The following is a 24,251-nucleotide window of genomic DNA, read 5'->3' on the forward strand; positions in this document are numbered from 1 at the left end:
CTTATTTTCAGGCAGATCATCCTCCTAGTTAGGCCTGTCGGGTCATCTGATCCTTTATGGACTGGCAGATACTTATTGCAACAGCTGGCTGAATAGCTGAACTGGCCAAAGAAAGGGAAGCCTTTAATAATGACTCCCATTTCTTGTCAACAGGGTCTTGCAAGCCCTGTGCATTATCTATCGGACAAGTCAAGTTCTTGTTCAAGGAAGAGACTGCTGCATCTACGGCTGGCATGGTCCACTTCTTAACAGATTTTTCATCCATGGGTTATATAAAGGAAAAACCTCTTTGGAGGAACAAAAATCTGCTCAGGACATTCCCAATCAGCATACACCGCCCGTTCCAACAGATGGTGTAAGGGGAAAGCCTGTGTGACCTGAAGACGCCTCAGGGATCCCAAAGAGGACCAGGGAGGTTCAGTAACCTCTGCAAGAGGCAACTTAAAGGCAGAATGAACCATTTCGGTAAGAGTCAACAATCCAGCTAAGCATCTTTAGCCTGCCAAGCAGCACCTGGTGACTCAAGTGACCTGGGTAAGTAGAAATTAACTACTGCAAATGTCTGGTTCTGAGCCTGCTCTGAGTCCCACAGCTGCCTTCTGGAAACACTGCGCGCAGTACCGGCAAACGGGTGTGACCGCATTTGCGTATGACGCGAATCTTCGAGCACCCAGATAAAGGCTACAGTGCATGTGCAGTGAAGCTGCGCCACGGCCGCCAAACATCAAACTGCTGAGCCCAGTGGCGCCATGGCGAACGGTAAAAAAAATAAAAAAAAGGGTACACTTTGCAAACGCCCACGGCTAGCCCAAAACTCCCCCATATGGTCACCGCACACAGGTGTCCAGCCTCTAGCTAGCTTGACTAATTGTTACAATTACTGGGACACCTCACAATAATAATAATAATGGAGTTTCACTTAACCATCCAGGTGCAGGGCAGTTTAGAAACTAAGAGCCCAATCTTCACCCTTCGCAGCGGGTTCCTGTCACTCTGAGGAGTCCAGGATTCCACTTCGCAGGGTCCAGCGCCCAGAGGCCGCATTACAGGCAAAACTTTGCAGGATCTTGAGTCTTTTTTGCGAGGCACAGGTACCATTTATCCAAGCATATAAAGCCCGTGTCAAATGGATCCGATCGGTCAATTCCTTGTTTCCTTTAAGAACAGTTTGTGGGACTAGAGACCTGGAGCTCAGAGAGATCAAACAACCGTGCCATCCACCTTGCAGACACTGGTAAAAAAACTGAAGTACTTCCTGTATGGGAGGGGTTATATAGGGAGTTATATAAGGTCTAAAGACCTTTGGTCTACCAGCGCCCATTCACCTGGAGATGAAGTATAACCCAGCAGGTAATGAATATTAGCCTAACTCTGTGTCCCATGATGTATGAAAAAGAAACACAGTTTTCTATGCTGCAGTGACGAATGAACACAGAGAGGATGGTGTACAGAGAGGATAATCAGGGTGGTTGGGGGCATTTACAGAATCGATCCCCTGTATGGCTCCCTCCAGCAGCTGAAAATGGGCTTCTCCTCCTCTCCCTCCTGACAACTTTCAGCTGCTCCAGAGCGAGAGAGCCATACAGGGGATTGGTTCTGTAATTTCCCACAGCCGATCTGATCATCATCCCTGTGGGCACATTGAGGTGGAGGGTTGGGGGGGGGGCGTAAATGAAATCTGCCCAGAACCTCCCTAGATCCAGCCATGTGTAGTACATCTGCACATTTCCAAAGTGTTTTATAACTTTAAAAAATCCACAAATTCAAAAAACTATTGGTTGAAATGCCAGAAATGCACTAAGCTCTTAAGCCCTGTTTTGGGCTAAAAGCACACAGCATTTTTGTGGATTGAGTGGTATTAGCCCTGGCCATTGTCTTTGGCCAACTACTCAGACCCTCTCATCCTCAGATTTCTACAACATAATAGGCTAATCATTCTGTAGTCCAAGATTAGAACTAGACTCTTCAAAAGAACAGAAGTGTGCAGAGGACACAAAACAATTCTGAAGCTCTGACATAATCAAAAGGTATTTTTGCACTTATCAAAAAGTAGTAACACAATGCTTCCAATTGTATTGTTAGCGTCTCTCCCAGCCAGTGTCAGTTAGTACCAGATTGCCCACCTTACTAGCACACTATGGGGTTGATTTACTAAAAATGAAGAATACAAAATCTGTTGCAGCTGTGCATGGTAGCCAATCCGCTTCTAACTTCAGCTTGTTCAATTAAGCTTTGACAATAAAACCTGGAAGCGGATTGGTTTCTATGCAGAGCTGCACCAGATTTTGCACACTCCAGTTTTAGCAAATCACTAATCACCACAATTACTAGTATAGTGTCTGTATGGTTCAGTATCTTGATAACAGTTAGAACTATACAAGTGTAACTAATAGTATAGTGTTCCCAAAAGAGCAATGTTAGCAGGATCAGACCCAACCATTGTCAGCACTTGTAGCAGAATGCATTTAGGCCTAAATTTACGAAGAAATTTGATTTTCTTTATCGTACATCACGGGACACAGAGCCACAGTAATTACTGTGCTGGATAAGGTAAGTGAGATTCCTGAGGAATTTTTCTAATTCTTGTGGGTTTTTGCCTTTAAAGTAAATGTTGCTATACCAAAAGTCACCACTGGTGGCTGTCAAGAGCACGTACCTGTTGCATGCTTGTCAGTCTCGCTTCTGTGTCTCAGGCTGCACGCTTCTCTGGCCCAAAGCTCCAGGTAAAGTCGTGGGAAGGGGGGTGGGGCGGTTTCTTCTCCCAGGAATGTCCCCCCCCCCCATGGATAGCTTCCTCCAAGCAGGGGGAGCATGGCGCTAGATGGTGGTGTGCCGGGCCGCTCCTCCACCATTACAGAGGTCCCTCTTCGGCAGCTCTTCTCCTCCGCGAGCCCTCTTCCATGCGGTCGGGCAGGATCGGAGCCCACTCTCGTGGGAAGTCGCTCTATTTTAAATTAGATGGAGGGGGGGGGTGCGGTGGGTGGTCGGAGAAAGGAGGGGGGCGGGGCTTAGTGGTGTTAGTGTGAATTGAGCATTCCAAATGCAGGCTACATAGCTATAAAATGCACCTTTTTCAGATGCATACAGCTAGGAGCGACACAGAGCAGACAGGAGGACATGCGAGTTGGTGACACAGGCATTCCCAGTCACATTTACTTTAAGCATCTGGGCTGAGCTCAATAGCAGCGGCAGTTACTGGACTATTGCTCAGCAGTGGGTACGTTTTTTTGGTGGTACCTCTGTGTCGTGCTCAGCACTATGACCAGAGGAGGTGGTTCAAATGCTGCAAAGACCAAGGACATGAAGGGGTCACCTGCAGGTCCTAAGGACCCTCCTCTGCAACACCATCCCATACTAAGGAGACTGGTCAGAGTGAGCCATTATGGGCTGCAATTGTTTCCGACACTTCAGCCCCTGTCTATATAACTGAGCAGGTTTTCTCCTCAGCTATGAGTGGTTTAGAGGAAAGATTAGTGGCTTTAATCACGTCTTCACAGAGAGGAAGAAAACAGGAACTGTGGGAGGGGGGAAGATGAATCCCCCTTGGGGGACTGAACAGGCTGATGATTCCTCTTCCGAGGAGTCAAGTTTGGAAGGACCTTCTTCAGCTTCACATGCTGAAAAGTTGCTGGTACATTTTCTTACTGAAATGGTCTGCTCCACATTTAAGCTACCCTTAACAGAGTCGGTTGAAGAGCCCACTTGTTTGGGTTCACTAAATCCTCTTCAAGCCTTGTGTGCTTTTCCTGGCCATTCATTACTAGAAAAGCTTATGTATTCTGAGTGGGATCACCCAAATATGCAATTTTTCCCTCCTAAAATGTCTTCAATACTTTATCCTATGGAGGAAAAATTTACTAAGATGTGGAGTATACCAGCAATTGACGCTGCTATATCCTCTGTGAATAAGAATTTGACTTGTCCGGTTTACAATGGGCAAATGATCCAACTGATAAAAAATTGGAATTCCTGTTAAACATTTTTTCCCTGGCAGGTTCAATGGAGGCAATTGCCGTTTGTCACTCCTTGAGAGACCAGTTGAAACAGGTACTCAAGGTGGTCCCTGAACAGCAGGCCCAGGAATTAGTTGAGCTGCCAGTGGCTTTGTGCTTTGCAATTGACGCAATTAGAGATTCTATTCTTAGGGGCGTGGCTGGAGGTTCAAAACATCCATCCTACAGGCATCCTGGGTCCAATCTCCTCACAAGTGGCACCGAACCCTTCCTAAAGACGGCGGGCACCCGTTCCAGGCATGATGGTTAATATAGGCCACCAGCGCCCCAATCCATGGCCAAGCAATGGGCCCCATTCAGAAGGCAAGATGGCGCCAATCCTTAAGCCATGCACGAGGCTGCGCTGCAGCCGGCTCCATCCTTCACACAGATCTCTACACAAGGGAAGAGTGACTCTATACCTGCACCCTTTTGCACCCAGGCTATACACACCTAGCACCTCTAGGCTCTCCTGCCAGCTCAGCATACCCCACCTCCCCCAGCCTCTCCATAGATGAACCCACATTGGCAGAAATCATGCTGGCCATAAAAGATTGCAAGGCTTCTCTCACTGTATAAATGGAGAGCAGCCATATTGATTTTTCCCTACTGAAGCAAGAAGTACAGAACCTGCTTAATAGGACAGGGGAGGTGGAGGCACGTGTCAGTTCCCTGGAAGATACTGTGCATCCTTTATTTGCGACTGTACGCATGGCCACAGATGAGCTAGTGACCCTCAGAGCTAAAACAGATGATTTGGAAAATCTTTCCCGAAGGAACAATCTCAGATTTGTGGGGTTCCCGGAATGATCAGAGGGTTCCTGCCCCGAAAAATTTCTCCATAAATGGCTGTGTGATGTTTCTGTGACAAAGTCGCTATCCTGCGTCTTGCCAGAGAAAAAGGTCCACTCAAGTACAACAGCAATTCCATCTCCATATACCCCGATTTTTCAGCAGAAGTGCACCGCCAGCGCATGTCTTATGCGGCGGTAAAAAACTGTCTATGCAATGAAGGTCTCCCCTATGCAAAGCTATTCCCTGCTAAACTGCGGATCATCTGTTAAGGCAAGGCTCACTTTTGCTCCCGTCTTAAAGAAGCTATGGCCTGGCTGGATACCCACTTTGGAAAGCAACCCAGGCAACGCCGCAATTGATGCCACTAGCCTCAGGCTCCATGGTTCTGTTTGATGCCTGCTGACGCAGCTTCCTGAGAACTCCATCCTTTGCCTACTTTCTATTGTCAGGTAGACAGGGTTCCTCAAGAACTGGTATTTGCACTGCCCCTTTTTGAGTCCCTTACACCCTAAACAGGTCTGACGATCATTTCATCTGGCAATACATCCCTTGATCTACTTTCAGATTGCACCTGTCGTGCCTAACATGCCGGTTACCGTTTGTGCCTTATGTTACAGAAATATCCTATATCCTGCAAGATGGACACCTGCACTTTACTTGAGAGCCTCCATGAAACTGCTACCTACCCCTTACCTGTAGGTGGCGAGGCTACAGGTCTTCCCTCTTATGACTGTTGCTGAGGGGGGATTCTTTTTTGTTCAGGGACACCGCTGCTCACTCTGTTTGGATTAGTAAAGCAGGGAGGGGGGACGTTCGTCATGCCAGTCTCGTCTCAAGTTAGGGCAGATGAGAAGGCCTGGTCTCAGGTTTTTTGTTGCCTTATATGCTCCTATGGACACCTTTTCTTTGCTACTACTGCATTTTCGCTATAGGCGATACTATACACTAGGTTATATGCTGTAAAGTTTGATGGCTCTTCTAAGGATACTATGCTGGATAAGACTCTCTATGGTTGCTGTGTTAAAACTAATTTCCTGGAATGTCAGGGGTCTGAACTCACCTCACAAGCGGCCCCTAATGTTTTCTTATTTTAAAAAACATAAGCCTCATATCATTTGCCTTCAAGAGATTCACCTTACTAATATTACATCACAGACTCTTATACATCCCTGGCTGGCTACCCAATATCATGCCATCTACTCCAATTACTTCCGGGGGGTTTCAATATTACTAGCGAAGTCCATCCCAGGAGAAATTCTGCTAGTGAAAACAGACCCTGCAGGACATTTTATTATAATTCGGTATTATTAGGTAATATAACAAGGTAATACCAAAGCTTGGTAAAAAAAAACAATGCAGCAGCTGAATATAACCCAGATATAAAAAGGTATAAAATAAATGGTGTAGAAAAAAGTGAAGTGCTAAAATATATGAAGAAAGTTGTTGGGCACAACTTACAAAAAAAGTGCAAATTAGTGACCATATAATGTGAACAGTAATACCCTATATCGCATATAAAACAAAAAAATGCTAAATACTGCAAAAAAACTTGCATAAAATGGCATATAAAAATCGCATATAAACCAAGAAATTGCTAAATACTGCAAATAAATAAAACTTGCATAGATCAAGCAAAACTGAGGAATATACAAGACCAAAGAGCATAATATATATATATATATATATATATATATATATATATATATATATATATATATATATATATATATATATATATATATATATGCATGCAGAGTGCTACAATAAAAGTGCAAAAAATATGGTGAAATGGTTTTTAGTTAATATCTAAAGGAAGTCCATAAAAGTGGCTAAAAAAAAAAAAACCTTCATATAAATATGTGACTTGGTGCGATTGCTTGACCTCGTGAAGTCATAATGTTTTTCAGCATTATGACTTGGAACACGGAAGAGACCCCAGCATAACTACCTTTGTGGCCTTAGAGAAATATGTACCCCACTGGCAAGGCAGTAATGGGAAACGTAACATCTCAAGGGCAGAGACCAATTGGATTTTCCGATTAGGTTCTCATATACCTGGAGGCTTGAATGTAGAGGGGGACATTGTTCTATCAATAACAGTTGATGTCCCCCTAGAGAATCTGTGGAGATAGAGATGACCCTCTTTCTTTGCCAAACAATAGATTATGCTATATCTTATCCACCAAAGGGTTTTATATGCAGATGGAAAAAAACGACCAAAAAATCCTTTTTATATTTTTGAAATATTTTCGTGGACTTGGGGAATGTTGTATCCCGTCTATGGTTTTCTTGATTTTGCAATGATACTGACTGTGTATTGTAAGGCTGGTAAAGCATGGAAGCAAGCTTTTTTATTTTTATTTTACATTTTTTACAAAATTCCCAAACAAGATTTTATTATAGTTATGGTGATATTGTAGTTGTCTGTTTTGGCCACAAGATGGCAGTGTGGAGAGTATCCAGAACGGACCATGCTCTAAAAACAATGTGTCTGTCTCTGCAAACGTGATTGCATTAAAGAGGAAGTAAACCCTGATGGGTTTTACTTCTTTGTTTCCGTGCAAAAGTAAAAAGTATAATGGGCTACTATGCGATGCATAGTAGCCCATTATGTGTCACTTATCTGACACAGGAGCAAGCGATGTCACCTCTTCCACGAAGCCTCAATCTTCCTTCTGGGTATTGCGGCTTCGGCGCTGTGATTGACATGCGTGCAGGAGCCACTGCTAACGGCATGATCGCCTTTGGCAACGGAATGCTCAGTGCGCCATAGACAGTGGTGCCTGTCTTTTGAAAATATCTCCTAAACTGTGTAGGTTTAGGAGCTATTTCTTGCCCCTACAGGTGAGCCTTAATCTAGGCTTACCTGTAGGTCAAAGTGGTCTGTAAGGTTTACAACCACTTTAAGTATAATGCTATCAGCTGTGATGGTTTGGGATCTGCTTCTGTCTGCATCTAGTTATCACTCTTTGCTCATTCCCTGGTTGAACCTATAGCAGCACTGTGCTCTGCCAGCAGCCTATTTAGAGTGTCAGCGCAGGTGTGTGGGCGTACCTCTGATGTGATGACGTCAGTTGTTGACGAAGCAATCGCCGGGTAGTCACGCCCACACGCTCCGCGCATGAGCGATCGCTTTTTAAAAGGTCTGTATACAGGACTTTTTATTTGCTAGCAACTTAAACCTGTTTTTATGCCAATTGGAGACTCGTGGAAGCTCCCAAACAGCATTGTATAATTTTCTCCAATAAATCTTTTTGATGAGACAATAGGGTTTATTTACTAAAGGCAAATCCACTTTGGACTGCAAGTGCACTTGAAAATCACTGACAGTGCACTTGGAAGTAAAGTCACTGTAGATCCGAGGGGGATATGCAAGGAAAATAAAAAAAATTGCATTTTAGCTTGCACATGATTGGATGATAAAAATCAGCAGAGCTTCCACTCATTTCAGATCTACCCCTTAGATTTAGAGCTACTGCACTTCCAAGTGCACTTGCAGTGCAAAGTGGATTTACCTTTCGTAAACAACCCCCAATATCACACTGTTTGGAGTATCATATCTTTTTTGCAAGATGTGCACAATCTTTTGAACACTTGGGATACTTACCGTGATTGAGAGACCATCCAGGACACAGAGGTTATTTACAAGAGACGCCTGGGAGATCAAGGAGGCCCAGGATATCTGGAGTTAATTTCTGGGGATCTGTGATCCAATTTGCACTCTGGAATGTTTGCAAGCTCGTCAGGACTGGCAAGTACAGCTCTCCCTGCCTCTGTGGGGCTGAGAAGCTGGGCATTCCCTGGGAGATCGATTCGGGGGTCCCTCACCTCCCTCTTCTCTGCCTGTCCCCATCTTCGCTCCCCCCTTCCCTGTGGGGGATGCTGAGCGGTGTGTGCGCGCACCATAGACAGGGGCTCTCACCTGGGGTGGGGACTACGCTGGGTAGCTGTGCCTTGGATGTCTGTAGGTCTCTCCCCTGGGTGTCTGGAGGCTGTGTCTGCTGATCGCTGTAGCGCTGTTTGCCGCCATTTCCTCTGCCTGTTTTCACTGTCCCTCATTGCATATAGTGCTCGGCGGTCATTTTTGGTGTGATTATGTCCTATATACTAGATGCTCGGCGACCATTTTGTTGAAGCCTGAACAAGTTTTTTCATGTTCAGCTCTGTACTGTAGGGCTCAGCACCTTGCATTTTTCTATCACAAGCATCACAGGCACAGGCACACCTAGCTGGATAGCGCAGAACTCAGTCAGGGTGGCGAGTCCTGCGGTGGAGGCCCCTCAGCCTGCAGCAGTTAGGACAGTGATGGTTCCACCCGCCTAAATCCCCAACAAGTGGCAGACAGGGTAGGGTCAGCATGGCTTCAGAAATGGGTGTTTCTTCCCCCGAAATCCAGGCAATTGCAACCGCTTCGCCTGCAGACAGTGCAGTGCCTCTGGGTGCTTTGTCGGCGGACCTTAATACATTCGTTGCCAAGATGGAGGCACTGCGTGGGCTCAAAGGTGCTAAAAATCGCCCCCTGCCCCTCCGTCCTCCGGGGAGAGCTCTGACAGACTCGGGCCCCGCTGAAGCTGGTGACCTCTGCTCTGTCGTTTCAGATGATGCTGACCGAACAGTGAGAATGAGTCCCCGTTTGGGTCCGTGCACGATAAAGCGCTTGTTGGAGCACTTATCACGGCTGTGCATGATACCCTGAAAAATCTGGAGACAGCAGATCCCTCTGCTGATGTAGTGGTCCCTTTTGGGTCTCGTAAGCCAGCCCATACACCTAAGGCGTTTCCGTATCTGACTTATTTAGATAAGTTCATATACAAGGAATGGGGTCGACCGCAACGGACCTTTTTGGTCCCCAAATACATGGCAGTGCGCTACACCTTTGAGGAGAGCCTTCTCAAAAAATGGTCGGCTCCTCCGGTCGTGGACCCCCCAGTATCCAGGTTAAACAAAGTAACCACGATCCCAGTAGAGGGGGACTCCTGCATTTAAGGACCCCACGGACAGGAAGGCCGAGGCAGTGACCCGTTCCTTGTTTACGGTTGTGGGGTCAGCAATGCGACCAGTACTGGCATCCGCACGTATGTCGCCCCGCGCGCAATGCAGGTGGGGGGGGGTCGCCTTTGGGAGTTTGCAGCCGGTGGGCCTCTCGGCTGTCCGACCAATGGGTCTACAATCTGATTTCCTCTGGCTACTAGAGTTCCTCTCTTAGTCACCAAACAGATTCTATCCCTCCAGCATACCCATACTCCCGGCTCACCAGGAGGCCCTAATGGGGGCGGTAAGGGACCTGCTGAGTCGTGGGGTCATAGTACCTGTTACAGAGCCGGAAAGATTCCAGGGGTTCTACTCCGATCTGTTTGTAGTCCCCAAAATGGAAGGGGTATGTCCAATCTTGGACCTAAAAGCCCTCAATTACTTTGTAAAAGTACAAAGGTTCAGAATGGAACCAGTTCACTCAGTAGTCGCTGCACTCCATCGAGGGAACTCCCTGGCTCATTGGACATGCAGGATGCGTACCTGCACATACCCATATGCCTTCTGCATCAGAAGTTTCTGCGATTTGCAGTTGGGGAAGCCCACTACCAGTTTGTGGCTCTCTCTACCAGTTTGTGGCCAGACCCTGCAGGAATTTGGGTAGCTGTTGTACCTAAAAAAAAAAGTCAGCGATTGTGCTGACTCAGCACTTGGAGTACCTAGGCTTACTGCTGGACTCCATGGAAGTGAGAGTTTCTCGGTTCAGACAAGCTGCAGACTCTCAGAGCCGTGGTAAAACGGTTGATGAACCGCAGGTGGTCGTCGCTTCGCTTCTGCATGCGAGTCCTGGGACTCATGGTGGCCTCCTTCGAGGCAGTACCATATTGCCCAGCTTCACACCAGAGTCTTGTAGAAGGAGATCCTGAACAAAATGGGACAAATCTCCGTTATCCCTGGATCGGCAGATTCAGGTGATTCAGTTAGTCAGGGATTCCCTGCTCTGGTGGCTGAGGTCCCTGGCACTTCAGTCCGTAAAGTCATTCCTACCTCTGAATTGGACAGCGATCACAACAGACGCCAGCCTAACCAGCTGGGGTGGAGTAATGGAAGTTCAGTCGACCCAGGGCCTCTGGTCGGAGGAGGAATCCAAGTTATTCGATCAATGTGCTCAAGCTGCGAGCGATCAGGCTGTGTCTCTCCACACGGTCAATAAGACTTTGAGGGCGTCCGATCAGGATCCAGTCAGGCAATACCACGGCGGTGGCAATTATCAAGGAGGAACAAGAAGCTCAGCCGCCGCATGGGAGGTCGCTCACATCCTTCAGTGGGCAGAGCGACATGTACCGGCCCCATCGGCCATTTACATCCTGGGAGTGGAGAACTGGCAGGCGGACTACCTAAGTCACCAGATGCTGGACCCAGGAGAATGGGTGCTGCATCCGGAGATGTTCAGGCTACTGTGCCTGTGATGGGGCACTCCAGACGTGGATCTTCTGGCCTCCCGTCTCAAATCAGAAGGTGCCAAGATTCGTGTCCAGGAGATCCTTGAGCAGACGCTGGTGGCTCCGTGGGGTCAGTACCAGCTGATCTATGCCTTTCCTCCACTAAAACTGTTACGTCTGCGCCGCAGAGTGGAGGACGAGGTGATTCCAGTAATTCCGATTGCCCCAGATTGGCCCAAGCATCCCTGGTACGCAGACCTAGTGCGTCTGGTGGCGGACGCCCCCTGGCGACTGCCGTTACGAGAGAACCTGCTGTCTCAAGGTCCGATTCTCCATCCTGCTTTACTGTCGCTGATTTTATTGGCATGGCTATTGAGAGCCAGGTGTTGAGGAACCGGGGCCTTTCGGACTCAGTGATTCCAACTACGTTGATAGCACAGAAATCTTCTTCTCAGAAGATATTATTGTACCTGAAAGGCCTACATTTCCATGTGTGAGGAGAAAGCCTGTGGTGTCCGCGCTCCTATTCTATATCCAGGATCCTGCTGTTTTTACAGCAAGGATTAGACCAGAAATTGGCTTTAAAGAGCAAGTAAGGCAAAAAAAAAAAAAAAAAAAAAAAAAAAAAGCATAATGAGCTAGTATGCATAGCATACTAGCTCATTATGAATAACTTACCTGAGAACGAAGCCTCCACAGCGGTCCTCAGTCTTCCTCTTCGCCGCTGCCATGGATCCCGGAGCAACTTCCGGGTCTCGCTGCTCTGGCATTGTGATTCGCCGGAGCCGCGATGACGTCACTCCCATGCATGCGCACGGGAGCCGACACTCGCAGCATATCGCCGCGATCTGCGGCCTGCCCAGTGTGCCTGCACACCGCTGTCTACGGCTCATGTGCCATAGACAGCGGTGGCTGTCTTCGGGTAAATATCTCCTAAACCGTATAGGTTTAGGAGATATTTCTTGGACCTACAGGTAAGCCTTAATCTAGGCTTATCTGTAGGTCAAAGTGGTTTGTAAGGGTTTACAACCACTTTAAGCACCATTAAAGGACAAATATCAGCTTTTGCTGTCTGTCTTTTTCAGCGACCCCTGGCATCTCACTCTCTAGTGAGCACTTTTGTTCAACAGGTCCAACATGTAGTTCCTCCAATGAGTCCACCGTTACCCACGTGGGATCTGAATTTGGTGTTATCGGCGCTTCAGAAACCGCCATTTGAAAATATCAGAGAGAGCCCTCTGTTGACCCTTTCCCAGAAAGTGTACTTTCTAGTGTCACATCAGCCAGGAGGGTTTCTGAACTGGCGGCCTGGTCTTGCAAGTCACCCTATCTGGTTATCCACAAAGGATAAGGTGGTGTTGCGTCCACGACCTTCTTTTCTGCCGAAGGTGGTTTCGGTGTTCCACATCAATGAAGAGATTTTGTTACCATCTCTGGGTCCTAAACCGACACATCCTAAAGAGGTGGCCCTCCATTCCCTAAGGGTGTATTTGTCAGCTATGGCTCCCTTTCGGGAGTCAGACTCCTTGTTTGATTCGGTGGCTGGTCCGAAAAAAGGCATGGCGGTCTCGTTGGGCATCATTTCCAGGTGGATCAGACTTTCCGGTCACGGCCCACTCCACCAGAGCGATTGGTATGTCTTGGGCCTTCCGACTTCAAGCGTCTGTCGCTCAAGTGTGTAAAGCAGCGACTTGGTCGTCTGTTCACACCTTTACAAAATTCTACAAGGTAGATGTCAGTGCATCGGCTTATGCCTGTTTTGGCCGCAAAGTTTTGCAGGTGGCCGTGTAATTTGCAATTGCACTTAAATTTTTTCCTTTTTTGGTAAAAAACTGTTACTTTTACGTAAATGCACTGTTGCATTTGTTACCGCAATTTTTTGAGGCGGTTTGTAAGGTAGTGACTCCCAGGTTGAGCTGGGAGTCACTTGAGCTTGTGCTGTTCCCACACTCTGTTTTGTGGGTGAAGTTTTAAACTGTATCCCACATGCCATTGTGGGTGAAGATTTTATGCTGTTTCCCACTCCTCGTTTTGGCACTGCTCGGGGATGTCCTGATGGTCTAAGAAAGGAGCTGTGTCAGTGGGTGAACGCAAGAGAAAAATTGGATTTTTGTACTCTCCGTAAAATCCTTTTCTCTGTAGTTCACCGACTGACACAGCACCCTCCTATTTTTTTTACGTTATACTGCTTGTTGACATACTGAGGCTGCAGGAGGCAGGCTGGGAGGTTGTTACCCAAGGGACCGCCCCTTAGGCGGAACTAGAAAGTTCTGGTTTTTATTATAACATGTTAAAATGTTCTACCTAGTCCTCTCCTAAAGGTGGCGTAACAACCCGATGGTCTAAGAAAGGAGCTGTGTCAGTTGGCGAACTACAGAGAAAAGGATTTTACGGCGAGTACAAAAAATCCTATTTTTCACCAATTTTTTTTGCACTTTTATTGTTGCAGGATGGCCTGCTCTTAATAGACCGGTTGGTAGTGCACTTGAATCAAGTGTAGTCACCACAATCAACTACCTGTAATACCTAGGTTGGGTCATCAACCTAGAGAAATCTTCTTTAAAGCCAGTAAGAAGATTAGAGTAGTTGGGTCTGGTCATAGATACAGCCCAAAAAAAGGTATTTTTACCCCAGACAAAGATCAGCGGCATAAAGGAGCTGGTCCAAGAAAGGACCTTCCAATCGCCTTTGTATGAGGTTATTGGGGAAGATGGTGGCTTCATTCAAAGCGGTTCCCTATGCTCAGTTTCATTTGAGACTGCTGCAAAACAGTATCCTATCGGCCTGGAACAAAAAGATCCAGGCACTAGATTTTCCAATGAGTTTGTCGTCAAAAGTGCGCCAGAGCCTCAGTTCGTGGAGGATATCTGAGAATCTGCAGAAAGGGATAGCCTGCTTACCGGTTACCAGGAAGGTGGTAACAACAGATGCCAGCCTTTCAGGTTGGGGGGCAGTCCTGGAAGAAGCATCTGTCCAAGGGAAATGGTCCAGAACCGAAAAGACCTTGCCCATCAACATTCTAGAGATTTGGGCAGCGCTTCTAGCCCTAAAGGCTTAGACATTCAGGTTGTAGAATTCTCCCATCAGGATTCAATCCGACAATGCCACAGCAGTGGCTCATATTAATCACCAAGGGGGCACCAGAAGTCAGGCAGCCCAGGCAGAGGTAAACCATATCCTAACCTGGGCAGAAGAACATGTGCCTTACATTTTGGCAATCTTCATTCCAGGGGTAGAGAACTGGCAGGCAGACTACCTAAGTCGCCAGCAGTTGTTACCAGGGGAATGGTCCCTTCACTCCAATATCTCCCTGGCTATATGCCAACGATGGGGGATTCCGGATGTTGATCTGTCTGCGTCCAGGTTCAACAACAAAGTCAACAACTTTGTGTCAAGAACAAGGGATCTGCTCAAATGTGGAACATGCACAAAATACAATAAAATAAAGGCCTCGTCAATTCAATTAACTAGATAAATTGTTGAAATGTACCATCATCCAAAATTATAAGGAATATAGGTCGGGAGGCCCGGTTCCCACACTAGGCTTATCGAAGACAAAAGCAAGCTAACAGACTATTATGGTACATGTAGAGACAATCAAATGCGGAACAGATGGGTTGGTGACTCCGTGGGATCAGTTCTCACCGATTTATGCATTCGCCGCCCCCCCCCCCCCCCCCCCCCCCCCATTCTGCTGCTACCTCGACCTCTTCGCAGGATCAAGCAGGAAAGGAAGTTGGGAGTTCTTGTGGCTCCAGCATGGCCCAGAAAATCTTGTTATGCAGAAATAGTAAAGATGGCAGTAGGAGACCCATGGACCCTACCAACACGTCCAGACCTGCTATCGCAGGGACCAGTGTTCAATCCTACTTTACAAGCGCTAAGTTTAACAGTTTGGCTATTGAAACCCACATTCTAAGGAATCGTGGGCTTTCAGGCTCAGTGGTACCTACCTTGATTAATGCAAGGAAGCCAGCTTCCAGAGTAATTTGTTATAGAATCTGGAAGGCATACATTTCTTGGTGTGAATCCAGGGGTTGACATCCTAGGAAGTATGTCATAGGTAGAATTCTTGCCTTCCTGCAAATGGGGCTAGAAGTGAAGCTGGCCTTGACTACTATCAAGGGCCAGGTCTCGGCCTTATCAGTGTTGTTTCAACATCCGCTGGCTTCGCATTCTTTGATCCGAAGCTTTATACAGGGGATAACGTGGCTTAATACTCCGGTTTAAGTACCCCTGGGACTTGCATTTAGTTCTGTTGGCATTACAGAAACAGCCTTTTGAGCCGATACGGCATGTTCTTTTTGACAAGGAAACTAGTTTTTCTGGTAGCCATTTTTTCTGCACGAAGGGCATCAGAGCTGGCGGCTCTTTCTTGTAAAGAGCCCTAGCTTTCTGCCAAAGGCGGTTTCAGGTTTTCACCTAAACCAGGATATTGTTTTACCTTAATTTTTTCCAGAACCTTGTTCTAAGGAAGAAAAGTCACTACACTCTTTGGATGTAGTGAGGGCGGTCAAGATCTATTTGAAGGCGACTGCTCAGATTCGGAAAACAGATGTTTTGTTCGTGTTGCCGGAAGGTCTTTGGAAAGTACAGGCAGCATCGTAATCCACTATTGCCAAATTGATTTGTCAGGTAATTATTCAAGGTTGTGGCTTGAAGAGGAAGCTTCCACCTTTTCAGGTCAAAAGCAGAAGACAAGAGGATGTTGCCTTTGGGCGCAGTGTGCTGCAGGCTGCAGTATAGGTCCTCGGGTCTGATTGCATCCTATTTTTGTTGTGTCCCCTCCCCTCAGGTGTCATTGCTCTGGGACATCCCAGACAGTAATTACTGTGGCTCTGTGTCCCATGATGTACGATAAAGAAAATAGAATTTTTACAACAGCTTACCTGTAAAATCCTTTTCTTGGAGTACATCAAGGGACACAGGGCTCCCTCCCATCTTTCTGGTTACTCATGTATTGCTTTGCTACAAAACTGTACTTCCGGTAAGGGGAGGGGTTGTATGGGGAATTGAACTTCCTGTTTAGGATGTGCCAGTGTCCATCACCTAAAAGGTGCAATATAACCCAGACAGTAATTACTGTGGCTCTGTGTCCCGTGATGTATTTGTTTGGGGAAAAAAAATTATATCCAATTTCCATACAATGTTGCATGTTTTTAATTACCAGTTAAAGTAGCACAGTGCTCGATTTTCAAAAAATGCCATGGTCATGAAAGGGGTAAAACCTACCGAAGGCCAAGTGGTTAAACACATCTGCATGATTGTTACTGCTTAATGTTGGACTGGTCAACCATTAGCAGTGTCCCAGAGAGAGCATCTCCCAGTCTCCTCTCATACCATTCAGGGATCGCTGATCCATGGTCCAGTTTGGGTCTTGGTCCTCTTCACCAGGCTAATTTAAGCTTACCTGAGCAGACAGCCTTTGCTCTCTGCCTGAGAAACAGACAATGCTGGTCTGTGAAGAGCAAAATGTTGGTAAGGAGGTTATGTGGAAGCTGACAAGCTGTAGGCTTGTTCAGACTGGTAGTTAGGACTTGTATATATTGTGTAGTTAGAGCCGAGACACGGCTAGGTTTTTTGTTTTGCTATTGCTGTTCTTATTTGTTTTCTGGAACACTGCACAGCATCCATAGACTTTTATATAACACAAATAAACACAGCACTGTTTGTCAATACCTCACTGGACTTGGTATCTGTGCCTGAAAGACTGCTTGTCCCAGGGAACTTTGTACCTGCTACCTGTCCCCCAGGTTACAATATATAGGTAGGCACATAAATAAGGCCATCTGTGACTCAGCTCTGTGCATCAATCTCAGGAGTTGGATGCTGCAGAAAAAGCAATTTCCCAGCAACATCTAGAGCAAAACATTTCACATGACCCTGGTCAATCAGTTGCTTCTTGCACATATGATCATGTGGCTATGACTTGCTTGATATTGTGTAATATCACAGTGCACACATTGTGCTCATGTCTGGAATACAGCTTAAAGCAAAACAATGTAACTATATTTGGTTATTTTACATTTAATATGTATTTATTGAGACCATTTTGTTGGAAAAAAACAAAACAAAAAACACATGCTACAGAAAGAAAGCCATTTCATCCCCACCTCCTTCACGGTATAAAACTCAAAAACAAATTGTATATTAACCTGGTTAAAGTTGTGTAAATTAACCAGTTCCAGACTTGCATACACGATGCACCCCTAAAAAATGTGAAGAGTTCCCCTTCCCACTATACCACATTTTTGCCATAAATTTTTATTTAAGTGGTTTAAACCATTTATTCCATAAACATATGAAGGCGATAAACATTGTGCATAGTTTTAAATAAGTAATACTGCCTTTTTTTATTATTATGAGGGGGCCATTTATCAGTATTTTTAACCAAGATTCACAAATTTTCCCTAAAAAATGCTTTTAGAAAATGGTGGACATCTTGGGCAAAAATTGTGTAAATCTTAGGCGAAAGCATGGATAAATATACTATATACATTGATAACCTTTTCACACAACAATTGTTTTCTTTATAAAAGTTCTCATATTTACATTTAAAATTGACCCTATTGGTTTTAACTATGAAACCCTCAGACAATGTATAAAATTCTGGTCAGAAAGCCTGAAATATATTTGAGTTACAAATTTCCACAACACCAGGAATATCCTTCCAAAGCTCTGGATCAATGTTTAGAATTTACAAAAAAAAAAACAAAAAAACTTTATGAAAGCCACTGTGAAGCAATGTAAACAAAACAAATACCTAGTACACAGGGGTTCATGAAAAATCCTCCTTTCAGTTTAGGATCTTCTGGGATGTAGGGATCTCCTCCAGTCAAGATTTTTGCCCCCTAAAAAATTGACATATGTAGATATAAAGTTATAGTTATTACTTGACAAACAAAATGATACATCTATACAAAACACACATTGTAATTCATTTCATATGGAACATTTATGAACTCTAATTATTAACTGAGGATAAAATCGAAGATCTACAAAAAAATTATATTTGTCAACTTCCTCCACCTTTCCACATTCTGATACCTTCGCTAAATCCTTTCTTGGAGTTCATTGAGGGACACATGAAGTCTTAAACATTTGAGTGATACTGCTGCCTACTGGAGCAACACACTGGTGACCAAAAAGTAGTACCGAAACCATGACAAACACAAAGGAGTGGGATCTTTATCCCTTAATGGACTCCAAGAAAAGTATTTTAAGCAGAGTGCAAAAAAATTACTTTCACCCTAAAGCAGTGCAATCAAGAGGTGTGCAATTTAGCACAAAGGCTAAAAGGAAAAACAAAAGAAAACTGGAGACTTGTCTACAGCTCAAAGAGCAGTCTGAACTGATTTCCTGATGCTGGCATCAGATAAAGCCTGAAAATCCACCAGGAAGATCTGGGAAAATTTTCTTAATGCCAAAAAGATAAAGATATTCCAAGATTTAGTAGAGCATGCCTTGACAAGAAAACGTGGAACCCAACCATTAGACTGTAAGCTTGGACGATGATCTGCCCAAACAACTAAAGATAGAGGAACTAGAATCTGATGCACCCTCTATGGAGTCCATCCAGGAAGACAAAAATAAAAGGAATCCATCTACATGAGAGAAGCAGTGGCTGAGAAGTAAACTCTTAAAGGGGTTGTATACCCGACACTTTTTTGTATACCCCTGTAAGGCAAAAAGCATAATGAGCTAGTATGCACCGCATACTAGCTCATTATGACATGCTTATTTTAGAATGAGGCCCCGACATCTCCCCCGATCCACGCCGAGGGAGCTGACATGTTCCCTCGGCGTGTCTTCCGGGTATAGCGACTCTGGTGCTATGAGTGGCCGGAGCTACGATGTCATCACTCCCGCTCATTCGCGCAGGAGACTTCTTTCTGGCAAGGTCCGGCGTCTGCCAGGCTTTCAGCCGAGAATGCCCTGTGCGCATGCGCCGCTGCAGTCAGCGGCTCATTGTGAGGGGAATATCTTCTAAACCATACAGGTTTAGGAGATATTTTTTTTTACCTACAGGTAAGCCTTATTATAGGCTTACCTGTAGGTAAAAGTTCAAATTTTGACTATACAACCACTTTAATGCCCAGACTACATCCAGAGAAAGAGGGAAAATTCCATTTAAATTAACTGGAGCTTGACAGAGGAAAAGAAAACATGTCCTTTTTGGAGGTAATAGCCAGAGAAGAATGCTTTCAGCACCTCCTTGCCCTTATGTAGAGGTGTTGATCACAAAAAATACCACCTTTTGAGAGAGGAATGCCTCTTATTTCCCTGTGTCATAAACAGTTTTAACCCATAAGAGTCCTACAATCTCTGAAGCAGAATAGAAAGGGAAACAATTGGCACTGGATAGTAATGAAAGCTAAACTCAGAACTGGGTAAAGGGAGAAGAGGGGATTTGTCTCACAGAGAAACTCCTGGGATGAAAGACCCACACCAAGAGAAGTATGCCCCCCTGCCAATTGTCCACACTTGGGACATACATAGCGGATGAGACAATGAAGTTCTGCTCAAGACAGCATCTAAACTATCTGTCTTGTTCATGGTGATGCTTCTGGTATTTCCCGGATTGTTCAAGTAAGTCATTGCCGTGGCATTGTCTGACTGAATCAGGATCCAACGACCAATCAGCAGAGTGCACTGGCCAATTTCCAGGACATTATCAGGAAATAACACTGCAGCGATGACCAAACCCCTGCACCATGCAGGTGCTTGGGACTTTTCTCCAGCTCAACAGGTTGTCATCGATTGTGAGAATCCTCCAAAAGTTGGGAAGGGCTTGCCCAAAACAGCCGATTTCATGAGCCACCAGGCTAGGGACAACCAGGTCTCCAGTGTCAAAAGAGTTGATCTATCCAGGTGCATGCTTGACTTGTGCCATGACAACAGAATATTGCCTTTTAGAGGTCTGAAGTGAAACTGGACAAAAGAGACTGCTTTAAAAAGGAGGGCACCACCAGGTTTAAACACTCCTAAAAAGTGCAGGATCATAAGGGTCCTTGACTGGAGAGCTGGAATCTGAGATTTGACAGTTTGAAGTTTCTCCTGTGGTGAAAACACTCTGGCCTGCTCTATGTCCAGGACTAGATCCAGAAGTATGAAAAGAGAAGGTGATTTCTAAGCATCCATCCAGAACCATTGTAATATTGGGACAGTCATGTTTGGACAGCTACAGAAATCATAAGCCACAGAAGGGGTAACACTAGTGCTCAGCACCTTGGTGAACACCTGTCACATACCTGGTGGTTTTGAGCCTGAATTGCAGCGAGAGACCTCCCCTACGGCTCCCACTCATGACCCCCTGGAATGGGACAGGAGGCACAGGAGTGAGGAGTGGTATGGGTGCCTGGCAGGATCAACAGTCAGTTTCAGAAGTCCAGGAATCACTTGCAGAAACAGGGCACTGTAACTGGAGAGTAGACTGGAACTGAAGTCCTGGACTGGAACCAGGAACACACAGCTGGCAGACAGGCTGGAGACCGGAATACTGGACTGGAACCAGGAACACACAGCAGGCAGACAGGCTGGAGACTGGAGTGCTGGACAGAAACCAGGCATCAGTAGTGGGCAGGGTCACGAGAGAGAGAGAGATCAGGCAGGCCAGTGGTCAGGTATCAGGTGGACAGCAGAGGTACCAGGGATCAGGCAGAAGAATGGTCTAGCAAGCTGGAGGTCAGATGCAGGCGGATGGCAGGAAAGGTCACAACGGGTAGCCGGGTCTGGTAACAGGAAGTCTTAGATCAGGTTAAGCACACAGAATGCTGTAGAGAAGACAGCGGCGACCGTCTGTGACAGACAGGCTTAAATAGCCTGTCTGGCGCCAACAGAGGCGCAAATGCGCACCAGAGAGCCTGGAAGGCTGTTTACTGGCAGGGTCTTCCTGACAACACCTGAGGTGCAGACAAAAGGCCAAAGGACAAGGCCACAACTGAGAAGTTATTTACCCCACAGCAAAGTGTAGGAAACACTGATGCTCTGGAAAAATTAGGATATGCAGGTACACATTTTTGATATCCACAAAAACCATAAATTCTCCCTTATTTCTGGACTGGAATAAGAACTGACAGAGTTTTGAGATCCAAAATGTGATGAATGTGTTGCTATTGAAACTGGAACAAGCATACATAGAAGAACCGAGAGGGCTTGATTGAGATGCAGTAAAACATGTGAAATTAGAGTGAAACTAGAGTCTGTACCTGTTAAAAACCATTTCCTGAACCCAAAGATTGAGGATTCAAGTTGTCTAAGCAACCATAAAAGGTTAAAAAAAAATTAAAACCATAAATTCCCCCCCATCAAGCAGAGTGGAGAGACCAAAGGTTTGTCTGAGAGTTTTTCAAACTAAATGCCAAGCCATGTGGTTGGACAGGGAACCAAGCTAGGAGGGACTTAGCAAGCCCTTACAGGAGTAAATGAATGTTATGTTTCCTAACAATCAGAAAATTGGATGACTGCGCAGTCTGCATTGTAAGCTTCTTCCCCTAAAGAATAGAATGCCTTTGCTGTCAGCTGAATGCTAGATAAATAGTCCCTCAAAGATCATGCAGAATAAATGCTTCTTATATAAGAATTCCACAGCCAAGCAACTTAACCAGAAGAAAAACTGGGAGCGTCACAGCCAAAGGCCAAAAGGTCAAAGCTATAGACCTTTGTCTACTATGATCAAAGATCAGTTGCAGTAGAGGAGAGATCTCTTACATAGGTAATTTGACCAATACAATTGTAAGGAGGAAAATGTACCTACAAAGGGGAGATAGAAAACATCTAATAATCTACAGAGTGAATCAAGATGCCAATCTGAATCATCTGCCCTAAACTAGGAGCTCCTTTACATCCCTGTTTGCCTCTCTCACACTATTATTGCCTTCAGTGTGCTTGTGCACGCCATTTTTCACTTTCAGTGCTGCATTATCAAATGAAAATAAAAAGGATCCCCATGTTTTCAGCTTGCAATGTACACAATAAAAAGTAAACACAAAATGACTGGTCATTTACCGTTGTTACTGTAGCAAACACCACACATACATGTATTCTCATACCTAAAGGAGACCTCAACCCAAGCATGAGCTAGGTACTTACAACAATGAGTTACAAGAGACAAGGAAAGGAACATTGCTCGAGACCAGAGATCTTCAAACTACAGCCTTCCAGTTGTTGTGGAACTACACTTCCCATGAGGCATTGTAAAACTCCCGACATGATTAGGCATGATGAAAATTGTAGTCTCTGAACAACTGGGAGGGCCATCGTTTAAAGACCCCCTGCACTAGACTGATAGGGGGGCCATATTGAATCCCAAAATATACTGGCCTGACCTGAATAGCAGAGTCCCGTATAAACTAGAACAGACAGGTAGTCGCTGCCAAACGCAGGACTGTTTTAGAGGTACACCAGTATAGATAATGAACTGGGAACCTGGGTTGTTTGACTAGCTTGAGCGCCTTCCAGGATTCCCATATCCAGACTGAATCTACCAGTAGCTTTAAATGACTTGAGAAACTTCCAGAGATTCAGGGCTGTTGCAGACAGACCACCAGTATAAACTGGAAATTCAAAAAATCTTCCTAAAGAATAGAGAACATCAGAGCTACAGAAAACACATTCACCCTTTTGAGGACAGAGTAATCCTATGCTGGCTAACAGTTTTTTTTTTTGTTCTTTTGCCAGTGTCCATTACCTCTGTAGGTAACAGTATAATCAGAAGTTTTAACACATCAATAAGTAGGCGAGAAAGAAAAAAGGTATTCTGTGCTTTACAAACCAAAAATACGTTACTTGCATCCAAAGTGCAGGTGGTGCGGGGTGGCTCTGCCCCCTCAGGGCCTCAGGGGCTGGTGGCTTACAAAATTATAAGAAACTTAGCAACATCAAGCTGTATTAGGAACTTCTACAGCAGACTAGCAATTTGTCCAATCTAAAATGCAAAAGAAGACCTGCTTTACAGTCACATTTCACTTACCTGTTCCTTTGCACCCTTAATGAAACCAAATACTTTTTCCAGTTGAAGGCGGTTGATAAGCGGTCCCATCCTGGTGTCTTCCAAAAGAGGGTCTCCAATTTTAATCTTCTTTACCTTCTTCACTACCGATTCAGTAAACTTCTCCAGAATGTTCCGTTCAACAAACACACGTGTTCCATTGCAGCACACCTAAACGGCGCAATTGTGAGGTCATCAAAATTAGTTCTTACAGGTCAAGAAGTTAGAGCACATACATTTAAAACACAAACCAAGTGTCAATTTTTACACTCAGAAATTTAAAGCACAATTTAACCCAAAAAATTGTAGTACTATATATTTCAGCCTACCAATCATTGAATATGGTGGCTGCATTATTCTTATATTTATTTAGGCCCCCCCCCCCTCTGTTTTCACCTGGTTATCTGTTAGCAACACACCTCCTGTATTAGAGTGCCCCCACTCTGCATAAAGAAGAACAGGAGGCACATTTGGAGACAGCAGCAGTGTCCGTTCTGGGGGGGGGGGGGGGGGGGGGGCAATTACAGCAGTTTGTTTTTTCCTTTCGGTATAGAGAGATAGATAATATATACACACACTAATTATATATATATATATATATATATATACACATATATATATATACATACACACACACACATACATACATACACACACACACACACACACACACACACATGCCAGTATGGTGGCCTGTAATTATGAGAGGAGCCCAGAGGGTGTTTAACCAGACCACCCACAACGGTCAGTGTCGGTTCCAGTGCGCGGTATTTCATCACCAGGTCGACTTTCACAACTCACTACGTATTCGTGAGTGCGTATTTCACGATCGCTATCCCGTTCGTAAGCTTTCGTCGACCGCCACGCATCGCCGTCGCAGGAGTCAGTCGAGCCAGTCGCAACCCCTACACCGCTCACAAAACACATTCACCTCACCTTGACTGACCCCCTACACCTCTTACTCGATAGCATACATTCACCAAACAGTCGATTCGAATCTAGTCGCAAACCTCGTTTCTATGGTTCGGATCCTCGGCAATCACAAGCCCCTTCAAATCACCA

General features: G+C 45.3%; 1 protein-coding gene across 2 annotated transcripts in view; it reads right to left on the reverse strand.

Annotated features, from left to right (window-relative positions):
* Positions 1-24,251, reverse strand: part of ALDH9A1 (aldehyde dehydrogenase 9 family member A1) — a 117,476-nt gene that overhangs the window by 12,549 nt on the left and 80,676 nt on the right. For both annotated transcript variants that reach the window (XM_077452630.1, XM_077452629.1), the window contains exons 8-9: positions 23,172-23,360; positions 17,964-18,051 (exon numbers count right to left, since the gene is read on the reverse strand). In XM_077452630.1, the coding sequence (XP_077308756.1) occupies positions 17,964-18,051; positions 23,172-23,360 (277 nt within the window). The remainder of the gene's footprint in view (positions 1-17,963; positions 18,052-23,171; positions 23,361-24,251) is intronic.

Source organism: Lithobates pipiens, unplaced genomic scaffold (assembly GCF_037356315.1).
Source record: "Lithobates pipiens isolate NorthernLeopardFrog02 unplaced genomic scaffold, aLitPip1_a1.2 Scaffold_23, whole genome shotgun sequence".
NCBI classification, from domain to species: Eukaryota; Metazoa; Chordata; class Amphibia; order Anura; family Ranidae; genus Lithobates; species Lithobates pipiens.